Below are 20,523 nucleotides of genomic sequence, written 5' to 3'. Positions count from 1 at the left end.
CTCTCCTCCAGAAACAAAGAAAAGCAATGTCTTCCTCGGGCCTGTGTCATCTCCTGTGCACTCTCCACAATGGCGGCAAAACGACAATCAGGAGACCATGGAAAATGGGTGTGGGTCTATCTGACCTAAAACATTTGACCTAATCACATTTGATCCAATTTGACATTCTTTTCAGTCTAAAATGCAGGGGGATGGGGGTGGACCTCCCGCAATCTCCCCACTTCCCCTCAACCTAATCTATACCCTTTCGCCACCCCATATATATATTTTTAATTAAATTTGACTGACAAAAAAGTCATACAAATTTGATCAAATGTTTTAGGTCAAATGTTTTTAGGTCAATTATGCTAATATCGGGAAAATGGCTTCCTTTCACTTTTTTTGTCCAAAAATTCAGCCAGGGAGGTGCACAAACACTCCCCAATGGAGCCGCAGCCACTGACTGGAGCAACACGAATAGCAGTCGCTTCACTACAAACACTGGCTCCGGGGCCGGGGAACGCTCCTCTCTGCGAGTTGTAACTCGGGATCACCACCGCCTGCCCCGCGGGTCCGTGCCATAGCAGACAACCTCCCCGTCGCCAATGTTGTAAAGACCCCTGTAGGGTCGGGTGCGCGGCGAGCCCCAGCCCCACAGATGCCCCACAGATTGCACTGGGTACATTGCTCTCCGTGTGGCTCTGCATGTAGTCTTCCGCACCCCTGGACCCAGCCCATTTACTAACTCCACCGCATGCATTTCTTAAAGGAGCACCACGGGCAGTGCAGGAGACCCCGATATTGGCAGCAGTTCCCTGCGCAGCCACAATGCTTTATTTATGTTGAGAAGAAAGATACCATTGATGGCGACAGCAAGGCAATATTGGTGTTACACCAGTTACTCTGACCCCAAGAGATCCAGCACCGTGGAATTTCCTGCTCGAGTCGTAGATGCCATCAGGGGGTCTACAGGAACTGGCTGAAGGAGACACGCTAGAAAACTCACTCCTGCTGCAGGTGAAAGCCAGGGGTACGGATCAAGGTTCAAATGCGCAAACAGCATACTCCTAGGGCCGTCACCCTGGATGCAAATACTGCAGAGATTAAAATGAATAAATAACTTGATTACGAGAAGCTCAATCAGTAAAATATGGTGGAGTAGGTGGGAATATTGCCCACTAATAAAGGTGATCGATGAAAACGATGATACCCCAGGAGGTCACCTTTAACTCCGTCTACAGCCTTGTCCCCGCGATTCTGGAGAGAACGGTGAAGCCGCAGGTCACATTCAAGGAATTATCTCCTCAACTGGAAACCAGGACACACTTTTAAGAGAAGGCAGCCTTCACAGCCTCTGCCTGCACTTCAGCAAGCCTAGGAATAAATGACAGGGAAAAGATAAAAGAGGGGGGGCGGGGCGGGGGCTAAGTCTGTGAAGCAGTTCTGCGACTCTTAAGGCTGGAGCTGACCCTTCATTCCATTTCCAAGATGTATGCCCCGTGCACGGAACAATCTATTGCTGAGGAAATGTTTGAAATGGGGAGGAATCCTCTGTGCTCTAGCACCTTGAAGTGTCTTTTGTGCTAGATGGAATTACAAATAAAGATCTCAGATCAAATAACCGGACAGACTCTAGGAATAATGCAAAGTAAATTAAATGATATTTTATTTATATTGCGCTCGTACACAAGTGTTTCAGAGCGCAACCAGGCAAAAAGGGAGGGGAACAAGGGAGAAAAAACAGAAAAACAGCTAGCTTACTAGGCCCAGTGACATTTAAGAAAGCGCAAGTGCATGGGAGAGGAAAATGGGGGAAAAGAGCATGGAAAGGGGTTAGGGGAGGGGGGAATGGAAAGAGCGAGGAAGAGGAGAGAAAACATAAATAAATATTAAATAGAATAAATAATAAATAAGTGCGATACACCATGGTAGTGCAGCCAGCAAGTGGCAGGTGAAAGTTAGTCAGAGAGGTATATCTGATAAGTGCAGAAGAAACGTGGGAGGGGGACTGTATGGGTACAGATACAGAACCCTAGTGCGGAGGGTGGCCTAGAGGCAGTGCAGGAGGGTGGCAGGGTGAGCAAGAACCTGGGCCCGAAAGAACAGAGGGTGGCCAGGTGCACAATGCAAAGAGAAGAAACAGATCAACAGCGGAGAAGGGGGCAAAGGCAGAAAGCAAAGAGGAAGGTCTTGAGAAGTTTCCGGAACCTAAGACGTTTTTCCTCAAGTTTCAAGGTCGCCGGGAGGCTGATCCAAAGGGAGGCACCAGCAGAAGACAGCGATCTACCCCCAGCTAGTTTTTTTGCTAAACGACTAACCCTGACGGAGTTAGAAGTAGAGGAGCAAAGTGCTCGAGAGGGGAGGTATTTGCAGAGGGATAGTTGAAGCTATTTTGGACCCAGGCCCCAAAAAGCCTTGTGGACAATGCAGAGGGTTTTAAATTTAATCCTTGCATCCACTGGGACCCAATGGAGGGATTTTAGAACTGGAGAGATACGATCCAAGGGCTTGAGGCCAAGAACAAGTCTCGCAGTCCTGTTCAGGATTAGTTGTAGAGGGCGGAGAGTGGAGGCAGGTAGATTTAGAAAGAGGCTGTTACAGTAATCCAGTCTGCAAAGAACCAGAGCTTGGGAGACAGCAGAGTACCTTTAAGGAGGTGAATTAAAAACTTTGATTTTTTTGGAGACATCAGATATGTGTACGGAGAAGGAAAGTGTAGAGTCAAAGATAACCCCGGGTTCTTGGCCGTGCGTTGGTGGTAGGAGGACGGCCAAGGGAGGCCGGCCAGAGAGTGAGAGGAAAGGATGGAGATGGTGTACCAATAAGGAGGATCTCAGTCTTGTTGGCATTTAGACATAGGTCAATGGCAGCACACCAATTTGAATGCCGATTAGACAATCAGAGATGAGGGAAGGAGAGGAGGAGGTTGAAGGAAGCCTGAGAATGTGTTGGGTGTCATCAGCATAGCACTGGAAAGTTGAGCAGAACATTGAGATGCAGTAAGCGAGAGTTGCCAGGTATTGGTTGAAAAGCAAAGGCGAGAGGTTAGACCCCTGGGGGGCACCACATGTAGAAAGGGAGGTAGAAGATAGGAATGACCCAAGTTGTACCTGGGAGGGTTGATCAGAGAGAAAAGAGGTCAGCCAGGCCAGAGCCTGATCAGTGATATCCAGGTTGTCACGAAGACGATTGAGCAGAGTGTTATGGTTGACCGTGTCGAAAGCAGAGGAGAGATCATGTAGGATGAGGACAGAGGGAATGTTAGAATCGAGGTTGGAGAGCAGGTTTTCACAGGTGTTCAGGAGAGCAGTTTCCATACTTCTGGCAGCTCTGAAGCCAGATTGGTGATCATGGAGGGAGCCAACAGAGTCGTAATGGAAGTTAAGCTGAGAGATGGCCAGCTTTTCCAGGAGCTTACCCAAAAAGGGAGTAATAGAAATTGGGCGGTAGTTTGCCAGACATGATGGATCAGCAGTGGATTTCTTGAGGAGAGGATGTACAAGGCAGTGTTTAAGAGGGGAGGGGAAAGAGCCAGAGGCAAAGGAGAGCTTGCAGAAATCAGCAAGGGCCGGCGCAAGGGTGTCAATGTGGTCCTTAATGGTTTTAGAGGAACAGGGATGGACCTGTTTTGATGAGGTTTTATAGATCGGACTTATCTAGATATCTCATCAGGGGAGAAAAAAGGAAAGGAGGTGAAAGGGGTATGGGGGTAGCTGAGAGAGGGTCAGGAAACCGAGAAGGAGAGGGAGGAGGAGGGGGAGCGGAGGAGAGGGTGGACAGGATGTCCTGGGTTTTAGAGATAATGTGAGAGGCAAGGGCATTGCAAAGATCCTGGGAGGTGAGAGGAGGGGTGGAGCTGGCAGCAGGGTTGGCCAGCTCTTTGCAGATTTTGAAAAGTTCGGCCGAGTTATTAGATGCCACAGAGATGCAGGCTTGTATGTGGACTCTCTTCTTAGCGCGGACAGCAAGTCGGTATTGCCTTTGGAGCAGGCGGCAGGCCAGTTTGTCATAGGATGAGCCAGAACCCCTCCATTTCCTCTCTGCCGCCTACACTTCTGTTTAAGTGCAGCTAGGTCAGGGTAATATGAAGAGTTGCACTTGTCTTTGGACTTCAAACGGATCCTCATGACGGGGGCAAGAGTATCAAGAGTAGCAGAAATGGAGGAGTAGAGAAGAGAGAGGGCTGTGTCAGGGTGTGAGTCAGCCTGAGGTGGAAGAGGGGGGAGAAGGTTGCAGCGAAGGCCTCGACTGAGACACTCTTCATGGGACGGATATCTGAGAAGGTGGGTGGCAATCTAGGAGTGGACTTGACTTGGGGGGAGAGATGGAGAGATGAGAGGAGAGGAGGCAGTGATCACTCGAGGAGACAGGAGTGGTAAGAGGGGTAGAGAGGAGGAGGCCGGATGAGATCAAGACATCAAGTGTGTGGCCAGCCAAGTGAGTCGAGCCGGAGGGACGGATAGAGAGGGAGAGTGAATCGCAGAGGTCGGGAAAGGGTGAAGATGAGGGACAGGTAGAATCAAGATGGATGTTGAGGTCACCAAGGAGGAGAAGTTGAGTGGTTGAGGCCAAGAGGGAAGAGGAGAGGTCAGCCCACTCATAGAGAAAAGAGGTGATTTTACCAGGGGGCCGGTATAGAGTAGCAACAGTAAGAGTGGCTAGGAGAGAGCGAGAGCCTGCAGACTAGGCATTCAAATGAGGAGTAAGCTTGAGTGGGAATGAGAGAGGCAGGGATCCACTCAGGGAAGATAAGGGCTACACCCCCTCCAGGCCGATTGGATCTGGGAGCTGAAAGGATCTTGTAGCTGTCTGGGAGTAGAGCGTCAAAACTCGTGATAGAGCTTGCTGTGAACCATGTCTCGGTTAGACCGAGGACATCAAGGTCGAGTACTTCTAGGAGGTGACAGATGTTAGACGAGTGTTTAACAGCCGAGCGAGAATTGAGTGTGGTGAGATGGAGAAGGTTGCCAGCATTAAAGACCTTCCGGGGAGGGGTACAGATCATAGGTACGCCCTGTGGAGGTGTGGAAGTAGCTGTAGATGGGGCAAAGGAGTAAGTGGAGGAGGGCAAGGTAGCCAGGGGAAGGGAGACAGCTGGAGATGAGAGGAAGTTGATGAGGCAAGGGAACTGTCCATCAAAGAGGAGGAAGTTAGCATGAGGGCCTTGCACCATGACAGTACCATTCAGATAGTCGTTAATGAAGACTCTGGAGGAGTGAGAGAGATCCGTACAGACTTCCCAGCGGGCGCCACCATTAATGGGAGAGGCAGAGACAGGACAGAGCACAGAGATCCTATAAGGGGTCCAGAGATCTGGCAAAGGAACGACAAAGAGGATGTCAGTGAGGGTTTGTCTGGCATAGGCGTCAGCGATGGGTGCCCTGGGTTGGAAACCAAGATATCCTTTTTGAATTTCTTCTTACCAGACTTAGTGAGAAGGGAAGGGAAGTTGATAGAGAAACAGTTGGAATAGATAGGAGAAACAGATAATGCCATGGGCAGGTAGAGAGAGAGGAGGCAGTAGGAGAAATATACAAGATCAGAGGGATGGAGTGGTCACTGGGCTAGCAGGTAACAATTTAGGGCCAAAGTAAAGATAACAAAAACACACCCAAATTTGACTTTCCCAAACACATGCAAAAGTACTACCTTATTCTTAATTTAATAAATCAGGGTCATCTGGCAGACATCAGACTGATGCTTGCACACTCACACACAAACTTGACTAAAAAGAGGTTTAATTCCCCAATATGCGTCATCTATGACATCATGCTATGTGACAAACTGTAAAACCTATTGACGGGAGGGATTGGTTAGGGGAACATATCTACTTATAGTACACCATTAGCTACCTCTTATCTGTAAGGCACACCTCAGACTACTTCTACATACATATAATACCGATTATAGCAAAAAAATGTCAGCTTATTGGTCTATGCAACATTGTATAGCAGGTTGAACCATAGACCTGGTAATTGGTTGGCATTCCCACCCATCCTTGGACTTTTGACTTGGCTAGCAGCAGGTAAGGAAACAAACCCAGGTGCTTGAATCACGTCACATCACTCCCAACTTTCCCATTTAGTCCATCACCTCTCATCAGTTCGTCCATGAGCCAATGTTTCCCATCTGTAGTTGACCATGTAGCCCGTTATCGATTCTATGACATTTGAAGGAGTGATAGCACATCACTATCTTCATTCAAGGCTTGAAAAGCCCTTGTTTTCAACTTTTGGGTCATGTGTGAAGAGACCACAAATTTGTCAATGTCAGCCTCTTATTTACTGCTATTTGATTTAATTATACTGGGTGTCATTGCTCTTCTTGACCTCTTGCTCACTCTAACTTGCATAGAGTTTATAAACTGTTAATTGTCACATACTTGGCTCTTGCCAATGTTTTCTTCTTCCTTAATCTTAGAGAAATATGTCTCATGCCCATGACTCATCCATCTACCTCTCTTTGTACTTTGGAGATATTTCAAAATAGCATCCTTGATCCCAAGCCAACATTGACTCCTCTTGTTTTGCACACAAAGCTGTTTTTCCAGCGTCTGGCTCTCCAACCCTGATCGGTTGTTGAGTTGAATATTTACAGGAGCTGGCGTCCATTTTCCAATAACGGCCATCCTTGCCACGTTGTATATTCCTCTATAGCAAGCTTGTATACATCTTTTCTACCTTGCATTACTGTGTATTTACACTTATTGGTCAGCAAGTTACTTTATCTTCTTTTGCATTCATGATTCATTTATTGCTTTGTACATGTTTCTCTTGTTACTGCAGTTACATTGACACTCTTTAGTATTTTCATATTGTTTCAGCAAGGCTTAATATAACTTCGTTATGACATCACTTTGCACACATCAGATTTCACTCACCGCTCCATGATGTCCAATGGTACGTGCTGACATCCTTCGATGCTTTCTGTGTGAGGGTACGTTCAATACGGTTGTCTGAGTGCATATCGTGTCTCAAACACTCAATGCGATATAGACATAACACATCGAGTCCTACCTATATCCATTCGCCTTCTGTTCCAATATGATGGCGGTGAACTGGATAGTCCAGTCTCTTTGATGAGCAGCAATTACCCTTGAGATGGATGGGGATGCAGACCTTACTCATACATCAATAATAGAGCCGATTCAGGAAATTAACAAAAGGAAGACTGCTTTAATATCAATTCTCTAAAACAGGGAGCGTAACAAACATCAACGCAAACGCTCGATCTACAAACTCAAAGCATTTGAGAAAAAAAAGCACTTTTATAAGCAAAATGTGTCATCATTGACATTGACCTGCATCACTACCAACGTCATCCTATGTGGCAAATTACAAAAACGTATGTGCATGGGCTATTGGTTCTGATTGAATAACTAAGTATGTGATCCATACTAGTCTAAAAAGTGTAACTATGTGATTGGTTACTTAACATCAGGTGGGGCAACCAAGCCCGCCCCTAAAAAATGACCACTATGAACATCACTAAATATACAACGTCCCATTGGTTTACACACTATAGGACCCTTGAATACGCAGGTCCTCTACAATTGGTTGGCACTCTGTCCATCTTCAGTACTTTTGTTTGTTTGTTTCTTTCTTTATTTATTTGTAACGTGTGCCGGACCCGAATGTATCAGGCCGTGAAGATAAGAATACTTTAGGCTTACAAGTTACAATTTTACACAATCACAAAAACATACAGATCAATGACAAAAACATGCAGATCAATGACGACATAGCAGGTAATACATTTATATTGCAGACAGATACAGTGGAAAGGTCGGTTTGGCTATTGGTCAGTGGGTTGGTAGGCTCACCTATGGCTTTTCCACCTACGTTAGCTGCACACAGGTTGGCCATCTAGATGGAGGCTAGGTTGTCCTAACCTTAGCTTCCCACCAATTAGCATATTAATCCATCACCACCTCAGTGGTCTTCTCGTAAGTGTTCTTAGCTCGGAGAAAATTAAGGAGTGAGAAGCACAGTCTGCCTTGATGAGTTGGTGTGACCATCTCGTTCATCCAACTTCATGCTTCCATGTGACTAGAGACCATAAAATCAAGCCTTTTCCTGCATTTAATATTATTTCCCAAATGACCTCTGATGTCTTCCTTACTATGTTCATCCATTTTGAAGGAAGGTTTGTTCTTTCACACGATTTTGTATCCAAAGTCAGTTTACTCCAGTTTGATAAGACCATGGCTTCTTGGGGCTCATGCAACCTCGCTTGTCTGAACTCCGCTTGTAAGTCAATGTCTGTTTTTAAACTGCGACACACTGAACTGAGGCCTTTTGCTAATGTCCAACGTGCTATAATACGTTTAGTGGAAACATCCATAATTCTTTCGTTCCTATGTATGTATGCGTTGGCGCTTGCTGCAGTCTATTTTACTATAAGCTTAGAGCTAGCTACATGATTACTTTGCTGCTTGTGTTTCTTCTACATCTGTACACGTGTAAAATAACTTGATATCTTCACCTGCTTCTGTGGCATAAGCTACTTCAACCTTGAGCCCAAGATGTCACTTATCCTTATTGCTTGCTTGATGTCTTATAGAGTATCCGCACTCTCTGGTCACTGCATCTCTTTTATGTACTTCATCTTCAGCTCCATGTCACATATACTGGCAATGGTGACTGACACTACCATTCATCGTTGCCGCTTATTGGCTCTGCTTCTTCAGGGATTGCATTCAGATGGTCATCATATTTCTTTGTATGCAGATATGGTTTTCTCAATGGGTACCTTGGCTCCCAGATTCTCTTAGGTACTGGCCCTTTCACTGGTACTGGGCTGAGTCCATACTCTGCTCTTTGTCAATTGAGCTGCTCTGTATACGTCACATACTCTGATCTCTAACATACAGGTAAAAGGGGCGGGTCGATTGAGGTGGGGGTACTTGGCTCCTCCTCTACAGCAGAGAGGGGGCGGGAGCTAGGGAAAATGTATCCACCTAGTCCTCTACACTTCCATTACCTGTTTCACCTGATGAAAGGGGGGGCCCAGCCCGCTTGTTACCAACGATGAACACAGAGGGCCATCTGGGAGGTGACACCTGATGACAGAATGTGCCCTTCTAAGCTTTAGTCATTGAGTTAAACAAGGAAGTGTCCAGTTCCCCTGTGATCAACGAAGTGGCGCAGGGCTTATTAGAGAATCATGATGAAATGTACTTTCTTCCACATTTTACACTGATTCAGAAGGAGAGGAACATGAGACGGATGTATCGGTCACATCTTGTGCTACAACTCCACATCCAAAGCGAAAAAAAGAGATCTTTCTCCATTTCCTCAAAAATAATTGGAAAGTAACTTTAATTCTGAGAAGGCCCTAATCGCATTAAAGGACATCTTATCTTCATGTATTTCCCTCTACGAGAGCACGAGGGCATAAAGGCAGAGGTGCGAATGCACACAATTCCATTGGGCCTTATCCTGAGAAAGTTGGACACTGTGACCAATGAAGCGGAACTTGGGTCTCTTTATTTACCAAAGTCTCAGCCACATCACGTGGGCATGTCCGAACTTTCTCAAGCGATACAAATTCTACAAAAAACTGATGGCTTGTCCTGAGTTGGGGTGGATGCTGGACTCATGCAAAACACTATAAAAGAGTCCGAGCCCACCAACGTTTCCAGTCAGAGAATCGAAGACAAAGGCCAACTAGAAGTGTCTTCTTATTCCTGTAATTCTAGTCACATGGAGACTGATCCACCAGTGATAGAGTAACATTGTAGAAAGGTCACTCAAAAGACAAAGAACATTGAAAAGCAGTGCTCAAAGAAATCAAAACACCAGAAGCCAATCAACGGGAATAGAACTTCCTCTAGAAAATCTTTGCGTAATTGGTCTATTAAAGATGCAGTGGCCAACATGAAACCGTGCTCTCAGCAACCATCTCGGAAGTCATTAAACCGTCCGTAGAAGTGATTGTTGACAATTTCTCTGAGAATAGGGATGACTCCGATCAGGACGATCAGCTGGAAAAAGTTACAATTCTAGATATACATGTGGGGGAGGCTCAGACTTTAACGACCACAACTACGACACAGTGGGAGCTAGCTGTTCAATTGGATGTAAGTAGGGAACGTGAATTGGTCAAGGATATACCATGGGCAGGTTCTGCTCGATTTGGAGCAGTGGACAATGTGTCATCAATATAGGTAGCAGTTAACGTTCTAAAATGTAGATCTTAATTTGCTTCCCAAACAGATTCCGTACCATCAAACTCTGTGGGCCTCATTACGACCCAGGCGGTAAGGGGTTAACGGCACCGTAAAAGGTGTCTGCGCCGTTAAACCCTTACCGCCTAATTACAAGGTCCTTTTGCGGGTCCTGACCTTAACGGCTGGTTTTACCAGCCGTTAATGAAGGACCCGAAAAGGGACTTTCGAGGTAATTACAGTACCACAGTTTGCGGCACCGTAATTACTGCCTTCCCCATTCCCATTGAGCCCTATGCGGGCAAAAATGGGAATGGGGAAGGGCCAATGGTGAATTACCACCGCGCTAATAGCCCATGGTTAACGTCAGGGTCGTAATGAGGCCCAGTGTCACCTAAGAGTGGGAACAAGATTTTGACCACATGCAGATTTGTGGTGACATTGCCTAGCGAGAGGTACAAAGGAGCAAATACTGTAGACTCATTTTCTCTGACACCTTTTCTTCAATAGCCCATAAATTCAATCATTCATGAAGTAGCTATCCTAAAAGATTGGACTTACGACATTCTGCAGAGGGCATTACGCCCAGAGAATGAGAGGCACTATAATTAAGTGGTTTGTTGGATTTGCAATTGTTTGAAAGATCAATGGTCTTGGATCCAAAAGCCTATTGCATACAGGATAATCTGCAAGCATTATCTGTACCTAATGTATCTGAGCGCATTCCATCAGACCCTTTTGGTAAAGCGAATACATATAGTATCCTGAGAGGCGCCTGCGGTAAAGATAGTAATGAGGCTGGCTTCGGATGCAGAATTTGGATAATTATACTGGTGGTGATAAAAGGAAATATTCGGTGTCCGCACAAGTGGCTCACACAGGTCCCTCATGGAAAGTTCCTTTAAGGATGATTATTCAATAGTTCTCAAAGGCATGGCGATTTTAGCTGCGTTTTCGGAATCGCCAAATTTATCTGTAATAAGCACTAAAGATATAGACCATATAGAATTTTGTAACTTGCCTTGTACTAACATAGCAATCATCCATGTAGGTTCAAATATGGTCGTAGAAGTCATAAAACGTGGAATGCAATCTATAAGAAGCCTTGGCTTTTGGGTTACGGACTTGGGCCAGGACAACAAAGAGTCAAGTAGAGAGCATTGGTTTGAGAAGTTTCCTAATAAGGGCAAGAAAATCATGATCTCTGTGCCGAGCAGGGAACATGATAACCGCTCATTTAATTTTTCAGAGTCTGTGCCAGCCGGTAGTTTGGTGGCGCACGATTGGTCTAGTCTGTCGGGAGCCCTTATTTCGACTAAGGTGCCAGGCAAACAGTACAAGAAAGCTTCAGCATAGTCCTACCCCATTAGGATCATGTCAGGGAACAGGGGTCATAGTGCCTTTTCTAAAAATCTCGAGTTAAATCAGTATGGTCCGACAACATGACATAATTTGTTTACAGGAACATTGGCTTACCTCAGCACCTAGATTAGATGGATATCAAATCGGTTTCCAAAAAACATTAAAAGGTCGAGCAGAACGCCCAAGGGGTGGAATTAGGGAGAGGCCTATCATCAAGGTGTTTTTTGGCAGTTGAATTTGTTGTTGAAGCAAAGGGAAGGAATTCACCGCCTTGCTAATTAACTTTTACTGGAATGAGGGGGTAAAATTCATAGATGTGTTTCTGAACGAAAGAATGAACTGTGTTGAACGGTCGTTAAGTCATACTGATGTTGGTCATGTCATTATATTAGGCAATCTAAATTCCTCTTGTCTGCCATTAGAAATAGGAAATTTGGAGAACGTTGTTGTGCTGTTGAATGATCAGTCGAAGAAAAAGACTCATAATGGGGTTAAATGGTCTAATTGCATGTGTTCCTTGGAGCTTTATACATTAAATGGCTGTGTGAAGGGGGGTTTGAAGTGGGGTGGTCATGGGAATTAACTCACACTCCCTTCTGGATTACAACTACATGGATAAATCCATGTTTGACAAGTGTATCGAACTGAACATGTCACACACTCCGTGGAGTGATCATGGTTTCCTTAGCTGCTCCCTGGAACTGCAGTTGGATATTCAGGAATGTTTATTTGCTGGAGGTGGTGTCTACCAACCTTAAGGGCAATAGACTATCCTGGAACAAGGGATCCCTTCAGAGAGCGAACGACGAAACACCCAGCGTGTGCAGCAAACGCATCTTGAACATAAAATGGGATTATTTACAGTTGATAATTAGCGGTCTACTAACTTGGCTGCACAATTGTGGTCGCACGGGGTGGTTGGCACAATCGAGCAGATAAATTAAACTCCTGCGTTTATGATCAGAAAGTAGTGAAAAAAAGGGAAGATCAGTAATTAGGTCTACTAAATAACTGGCACTCCCAAAGAATTTAGGAACGGAGAAGATTGTGAACATTTCTTTGAAATTTAAGAATTGTGTCAGACGAAAAAGAGCTAGATTTAAACAGGATTCCAGTTGATGCTTACCAGTCTTGAATGTAGAAATGACACTGACATTTGGAAATTAGTGAATACATTAAAATCCTCAAGTCAAGATGCCCAGAACAATGCGGTTTCAGAAACCAAATGGGTTACTCACTTTGAAAATCTTTACATTAGGGACCAGACAATATCATCCCTATGAGTTTGTTGGCATCTGGGGCTAGCAAGAAATATTTGATCGACTTTTCTTCAAAAAATAATTTCAATGCTATCCTGGGAGCTAACCGATCTAAGGCGCCAAGCCCTAACAACTTGTCAAATAAACTTTTCAAATAAAGTCCACTTGGGTAGGCCACCATGCTGTCCATTTTATTCATATAGAAAAGAAAGGCTGTTCCACCCCCCGCACCCCCCACAACATGAACATCTTACGAAATCTCAATTTACAAACGTGGGCCCTGGTGCGATCCCAATAACCAAAGCCCATTTTCAATCATAGATGCCGATAGTAAAATCTTTGATGCAATCCTTTTGAAACATCTTGAAACTTGGGCTAAAGAAGTGGGGCGACAAAAATAAATGTCAAACCGGTTTTGGAAAAGCTCATGGAACAACTTGAAATGGCTATATTCTAAAATGCTGTCACGATCTTGTAATTGAAGGCTGTTACCAATCCAGTCATGTCACTTTTATAGATTAGAGTGCAGCCTTTGACTTGTTCAGCAGAAATCGTCTTTGGCTGCAATTGCATAGTTGGGGCATCCCGTCAGGGTTATTAAAATGAATCATGAGAAGGCATGATTCAACCCTGTTCAGGTAAGATTGGATAAGACCGGGGCTACGACAAAAGCTATCCCCGTCGATAATGGCTTTAGACAGGGAGGTATCTTAGCCCCTTCCCTTTTCATCTTGATGGATCAGGTGTGGGTGGCGTTGGCCCCTCCTAAAATAGGGCGTCTGCGGATTGTTTGGACAGCCTATGACTTTCTCTTATTTGACACTACAGTAGTATGATTACAAAGGGTGATTGTTGCCTTTGAGGGGTACGCAAATGAGACCTTTTTTAAAGAATAAATGCTGGGAAAACTAAAGTACTGACTTTTAAGTTTATAAAGTCCGTAGTCAAAGGTAATTGGTTTAGGAGTGGTGCCAGACTTGAAAAAAATCACAGATTTCATCTATCCTGGCTTCCATGTCTCAAATAGAGCCCGCATAACCACTTACTTCAGATATCGAACTGACTTGTTGATTAGTCAGATGAATTACATAAACACAAATATCGTAAATGTTCACTGTGTCCGCTTTTAAAATATTACATCTCAAACGCCATCCTAAAATTAACTAATGGTGCGGAAATGTATCCAGCTTGGGTCCTGCCTGTGATGGAAATTATGGAAAGTAAGAACTGGAAGAAAGTCTTAAGAATCCCCAACGCAGGACCCACATCAGCAATCTTACATGAGTTGAGAATATGTGGTATCAAGTCAACGGTGAGGTGCAAGTGGTTAGCGTTTTATTATAAGCTCCTCCTACCTTGCCCGCACAGAATTCTTTGTCAAATAAGGAAAAGACAGTCAATGATCTTTGATTGCTTTGTGGTTGAATCCTGGATGAAAGTTTCAACAATAGAAGATGTGAAACATTCTCCTAAACAAGGTCAAAAGGTGTTTAATATGGCTTGATTGGTGCACTGTGACTCATGAATTTCATAGCCAGAGGAGTACGAGTCATCTTCGTCAGTAGCACAAAATCATGGGCTCTCTTGTTGTGCAATGGAGGTTATTTCCATGTCCAAAGTTCCAAAAAGACTTAACCAGATTTCGATGGAACCTTTACAGAACTCGCGAAGTCCAGAAGTGCTATAATGAAGTTAATGTGTAATCATTGCTTCTACTTAAACTCTGGAACATTCCATCATGAATTCTGATGATCTATGCTCCAAACGCCAGGTCTTCTTCACTAAATTCCTTGGACAAATTGAGCCTTCCACCTTCAATAATTTCTGGAATATGTGCGCGAGTGGTGTTAAAAGGACCCTCTGAATTGTAGTTGTTTTTTTAAACTCTGGGTCTGAATGAAACCGGTGATTGACATAATGTTTCGCAAGACGGAGGAGGGGGGTAAAACCTTCTTTTCCCCTCCATTTCTTTTTTGATGGTTAATTGTAATCTGTCTAAATGTTTTCTGTTAATGTGGGTTTTATTATTTTGTGTTTATGATGGTTAAGGTTGAACTAAGTGTTTAGCCAATAAACAATACAAAAAAGATAGCCAAGTGACAACATTTGGCACGAGGGCCGTTTACACATACGCTGCTGTGTCTAAACGATCCTCACCCCAAATGACCGGCGCCAAATTGGCTTTCGCACCACTCTGGCTGCGCCAAAAGGGGCTCTGCGGCCACAGTGGTGCGCGGAAACGTGGCCTACCGCTATGGTCTGGGATCGCAGAGCAGCAGCCCCTTACCTCCCTGGGTATACCCTCAACTCCCCCTCTATGCAGTCAGTTGGTTCACCCGCCTTCTGCTGCAGTGTCTCCTACCTGCGGCACACAAGCCTGACCGCAACAGACACCCTGCCTCCTCCACAACCTCTGCGCCCAGACGTCCTGGCTTTGCCGGGGCTTGGGCCCTCTTCCCACCCGCCCCGAGAGCTTTTCAAATTTAAATACCTTGTCCCGGTTTTGAGGAAAGGAAGGGTGGCCATGCTACATAAGGTCCAGCAATTTAACATACCATTTATAAACCGAATGAACATTGCAATAGTTTACATGGAGTCACTTGATAGGCTCGCAATCGCAATCCTTCAGGCGGAAAAGACACTGCAGTGACTGAATGCGCCCCAGGAGGCTGACAGGGGGATGCAGGTGTGGGGGGGGGTGAGAGGGGTGAGGGGGAGAGACCGACCCAGTCATGGTTGGATTGGGGCATATTATTGGCTCGGGCACCAGTGACAAAAGTGGCCCACAGTCGAAATGGCAATTCATTCAGTTTCCGACAGACTACTTGAGTAGTACCCAAGAGTGAGGCTTTGGGGGGAAAATGTGTTGCAAATTGTGATTTTAAAGAATATTTGTTCAGTATCACTGGTCAAATCAACGAGCTACGAAGTGAAGCAACTTATCAAACTAGCCAATAAAATCAATATAGTACATCCATTAATACATATACATGAAATAGGACAAAAGTCAAGATTAAAATAAAAACAGGAGAATATTCTCAAAGCAATAGGTCAAATCTTCAATATCTTAAAAACAGTAACCTCACACTTATTTTAAAAGGCATCAATTCATCAAATTCATAGTCTTTATAAAGCCTGCCACCGCAAAACCCTCTTTAATAGAGTTAATATTAAGACATTGTTTGCAAATGTAATCACAATTCAGTGAGCCTAATTCATAGACCCGATCAGAGATGGTGGGGAAATATTTCGTACTACTAAAGTTTAAGCTACGCATTCTAAGACCAGATGTCGCGCAGCTTCAATAGGGCTCTGGTTGCAGAATCTGCAGTTGGTCTCTAGCTCAGAAATTCTTCCTCTTCTCAACAGGATCTCTTTAGTTCGTGAAAGATTCTGTCTCGGTCTCAATAAAATCATTCTAAGGTAGTGGTTTGTGAACAGAGAGAATCATAGATGCCCCACCCCCCCCCCCCCCCGCCTTCTACGGTCAAATACCAAACCATGCAGGGATAGGGAACAAGTCATAGGGTCTCATCATGAGTGTGCGGAAGGCTGCCGTCTCGCCAGCAGGTGGGACGACACCCACACACAGACCTTCACGGAAGCACCAGCACTGTTATATACAGCGCCGGTGCTTCTGTCATCCCCATCGAGTCCTATGGGAACGGGGATTAACGATTTTTTGATCGCCTGACTTCCATTAACACAGGGGTCTTAATCCCCGGTGTTTCCATGAAGCCAGGCGCCGGAAAAATTCACAAGTCCGGCGGCAGCCTGCCGAATTTACCGACACGGCTACCGCCAGACTTGTAATGAAGCCCACAGTCATATAGAGCTTTCTTTACTCTGTCTGAGTTAGTCAATAAAATAGCTCTATCCATCGCCATATTTTCCAGAATCACTAAGGACCTTACTTCCAACAGAGAAAGGAAGGAACTATTGTTCTTCATATAGTAGAGTTGTTTCCCTAACAGCTCAAAGGGAGTGAGGAATAGGGTCAATTCATTTTGAAAACAAGGCAAGTACCTGCCACTACACACGTGCCCTCAGAGAACGTCCCCAACTCAAATCCGATTGCTGCTAGCGATATAGCATTCAGCACTTTCAGTATTTAATGCCATATTTTCGCTTCAATAAGGTCAAGAACTTTGAAGAAAGATTCATCAACCAGTTGCAGGCTGTAGGTTAGTTTCGGGACAATCTTACCATTGTTTGATTGAAAAACGCCCATATTTCCTATCGATTTTCAACACCTGATTAGACAGGAGCTTCCCTTTGTTTAATAGGCTCTCTGTGATGTTAGTACACCCTGCCTGAGCACTTCCTTGAAAGTCCAAATGAACCAGAGAATCCACAGTTCATCACCTTATTCTCCAACGACCAGCCCTTCCTTTTGATTTCTTTCCCTGGGAAATGGCTAACATCTTGGTCTTACTAGGATTAACCACAAGGCCATTATCTTTAGCAAATAGGGAGAATTTGGCCAGGAGACGTTGTAGGCCAGTTAACAGAACATCATCAGCATATCATCCAGCCTATCTTATGTGCAATCAGTCCTGCCCCCGCCAGTTAACTTACTACATCAGAGACGTAAAGGTTAAACAGGCATGGTGCCTAGTTACAGCCCTGTCTCAAAGCCGAGAAGGGTTTAATGCGTTCCGACAGGGCACCGTCCTTGTTCAATCTGACACAGATACCGGAATCCTCGTAGAGGCCCATCAAGAGCCTCAACAATCCCCCCGGGAGACCAGTTAGCAAGTTTGCTCCACAGTCTGTTCCTAGATATCTCATCAAAGGCCATTGAGAGGTCCATGGATGCCAGGTAAGTGCATCCATTCCCCTTATTCCGTGCCGAATCTTGAAGAGCCCTCACAATCAAACCACTGGAATTTGTGGAGTGTCCTTTTTGGAATCACATCTGGAATAGGCTAAGTCTACCAGTTAACTGCGTCCATTCTTCTGCATGGCCTAGAAGAAGCAAATAGAACATTTTACAGTCTGCATCGATTAATGAAATAGGTGGGTAATTTTTTGGGTCATACCTTGAGCCTCTCTTAAAGATGGGAACAATATTAGCAGTACGTCATGACACGGGGAGAATGCCCAAGTCCATTATACTTCCAAACAGTATGAACAACACCTTAGACCAGTTTACAGGGTCCACTTCCAAGGTGTAGTTCGTAAGGCCATTAGGCCCAGGGCATGCGGCTTCTTACATCTCTTTATTAGGTCCCCAATGTCCTCACACTCAATCTTCATGACCTACGGGGACTCTGTGATGTATTTACTAATGTCCGGGTCAAGTTCAGTATCTATTGACCCACACCCGTAGATATCTCCAAAGAAATCCACCCATTGGGTTTCTGGTACAGCATTCAGTTCAATAGCCTGAAACGAAGGGTCCATATTGTTGACTAAAACCCAAAATGCACGAGCATCATGTTTAATTAAAGTGCAGAGCATAGATTCTGAATCCAACTGTAAAAGAATCGCTTTTTTGATTTGCAGAAGTTTCTGTATTTTTGTTTCAACTTCTTCAATTCGGACCCAAAATTAATGTTACCCTTCCTCCCACGCTTCAGGGCCCTAATGTCTCTATGCAGTTTCCTCTTCGCGTCTACCACCGCAGTAGTGTAAACATGGGTAGTTTTCCCCCCAATGTTACTTGAGAATTTACGATTCAGTTTTGCTCGTTCATTCAATTCCCCCATGAAATTATAAAAACACAAGGGGTTTAGTACCCTGAACTTCCATTCTAAAGGGGTACCTCTGATAACGCCATCCAACTCTTCATTCATGACCACAATATTCCGGTCTGACCACCTAATAGCGTTCCCTGCACAGGTAGATTCTACATTCTCCATGAATTAGCGTGACCGCGTTTTAGTCTGAAAATTAAATTCAGCAATAAGGATTGCGTGGACACTCCAGTTATTGTGTTAAACTAAGAAACTCGCGTAGCAGCTAATTAAGAAAGCATCAGCAAAAATATAATCCAAAATTGAGGAGTGTTCCCCTCGTCACCACGTTGGAATAGTTTTTCCCTCCCCCATTGACATGGAGTTAATTAGGCACAATCCCAACGCCTCCATGGTTGTCCACCACATCCAACCATTTTGGACTTTAGGCTCGTTTGGTAAATTCTCCTCAATCACATCCCAATTTTCATCCAGTTTTTCTGGAATTATTTTGACCAAACAAACTTGCCCACACTAGCAAGTTGTGCCTACAATTCGAACTTTACCCTATGGGCCAGTCCGAGCCTGGGCCCGGTGTGTGTATTTAAAACAGCTCTCCCATCTGTGTGTACGGGTCTATAGCACACTCCAATCACGCAGGTTACTCAAAGATGAAGAGCAAGTAGAAAAAGAACATTATACGATAAAGTCATGTTGAAAACTCAAAAACCTACTGTGGCACGAAGCAGGATGACGTCGGCCTCCTCCAGGGCGCAGGGCACGCAGTTGGCTCGCACGTTCCACTCAGGCTTCCAATAAAACAGCAGCAGGAGGAACCCCAGGGACAGGATGTAGCCCAGAATGCACAGGGCCTCCCGGCAGCGGTGCGTCCGGTACCCAAATATCTCCTGCAAGGGAAGAAGGTGGTACATTAAGACCTGGGCACCGGTGGCAAAGAGCGGGTGAGGGAGGCAGTCTGACCTGACGAGAAATGGCAGACCGAGAGCCTGACCCCATGCGGGAGGTGGCTCGGATATAAAGGTCTACACAAGCATTGCTAAAGCCAACAGTCTGGGCTTTTCGGCAGCCGTGGGATAATCATTCACCAGGCACTGCCATAATGGTACTACCTGGGCATGTGATGGCGAAACCTGGAAAAAGATGTTAGTGCATGGGCATAGTATGGAAATGCGTGGCAAAGGAAACCAGATCTAAAACCTTTGGCTTTGCCAGTGCTCATTTTGACCAAGAAAAAGAAAACGATTCAAGGAGGCACATATCAACTGGCTGAAGCCAGACTTAGTGAGGAGGTTTGCATGACGGCAGCCAGTAGGTGCAGCCAAGCCTTTACTTTGCAGAAGATTGTGCAGAAAGTGCAGAGCTGGATTCAAAGTGATGGGGGGCAGGGGGGAGGGGGTGATGTTTTGGGTGGAAGGGGCAGGTAGTGGACAGGAACGGCCATAGGCATGGCCATGGCCATTGTTGGTGAATGGGTGGGTAAATAACCAAACATCCACACGGTCTGTGCCCACGTCCCCTCTCTCCTGTCCTTACTTCCGACACCAGTGTCCCTGCCCACGTCCCCTCTCTCCTGTCCTTACTTCCATGCCAGTGTCCCTGCCCACATCCCCTCTCTCGTGTCCTTACTTCCATGCCAGTGTCCCTGCCCGCATCCCCTTTCTCCTGTCCTTACTTCCCATGCTAGTGTCACTGGCCACATCCCCTCTCTCCTGTCCTTACTTCCCATGCCAGTGTCCCTTCCCACATCCCCTCTCTCCTGTCCTTACTTCCCATGCCAGTGTCCCTTCCCACATCCCCTCTCTCCTGTCCTTACTTCCCATGCCAGTGTCCCTGCCCACATCCCCTCTCTCCTGTCCTTACTTCCATGCCAGTGTCCCTGCCCACATCCCATCTCTCGTGTCCTTCCATGCCAGTGTCCCTGCCCACATCCCCTTTCTCCTGTCCTTACTTCCATGCCAGTGTCCCTGCCCACATCCCCTCTCTCGTGTCCTTACTTCCATGCCAGTGTCCCTGCCCACATTCCCTCTCTCCTGTCCTTACTTCCATGCCAGTGTCC

General features: G+C 45.4%; 1 protein-coding gene across 1 annotated transcript in view; it reads right to left on the bottom strand.

Annotated features, from left to right (window-relative positions):
• LOC138491098 (probable cation-transporting ATPase 13A4) overlaps positions 1-20,523 on the bottom strand; it is a 1,104,196-nt gene that overhangs the window by 854,258 nt on the left and 229,415 nt on the right. Inside the window, exon 2 of the mRNA XM_069617413.1 lies at positions 19,181-19,354. Coding sequence (XP_069473514.1) covers positions 19,181-19,354 — 174 coding nt within the window. The remainder of the gene's footprint in view (positions 1-19,180; positions 19,355-20,523) is intronic.

The sequence above is a fragment of the Ambystoma mexicanum genome, chromosome 10 (assembly GCF_040938575.1).
Source record: "Ambystoma mexicanum isolate Mex_15411 chromosome 10, UKY_AmexF1_1, whole genome shotgun sequence".
NCBI classification, from domain to species: domain Eukaryota; kingdom Metazoa; phylum Chordata; class Amphibia; order Caudata; family Ambystomatidae; genus Ambystoma; species Ambystoma mexicanum.
This window is presented reverse-complemented; position numbering and strand designations above follow the sequence as displayed.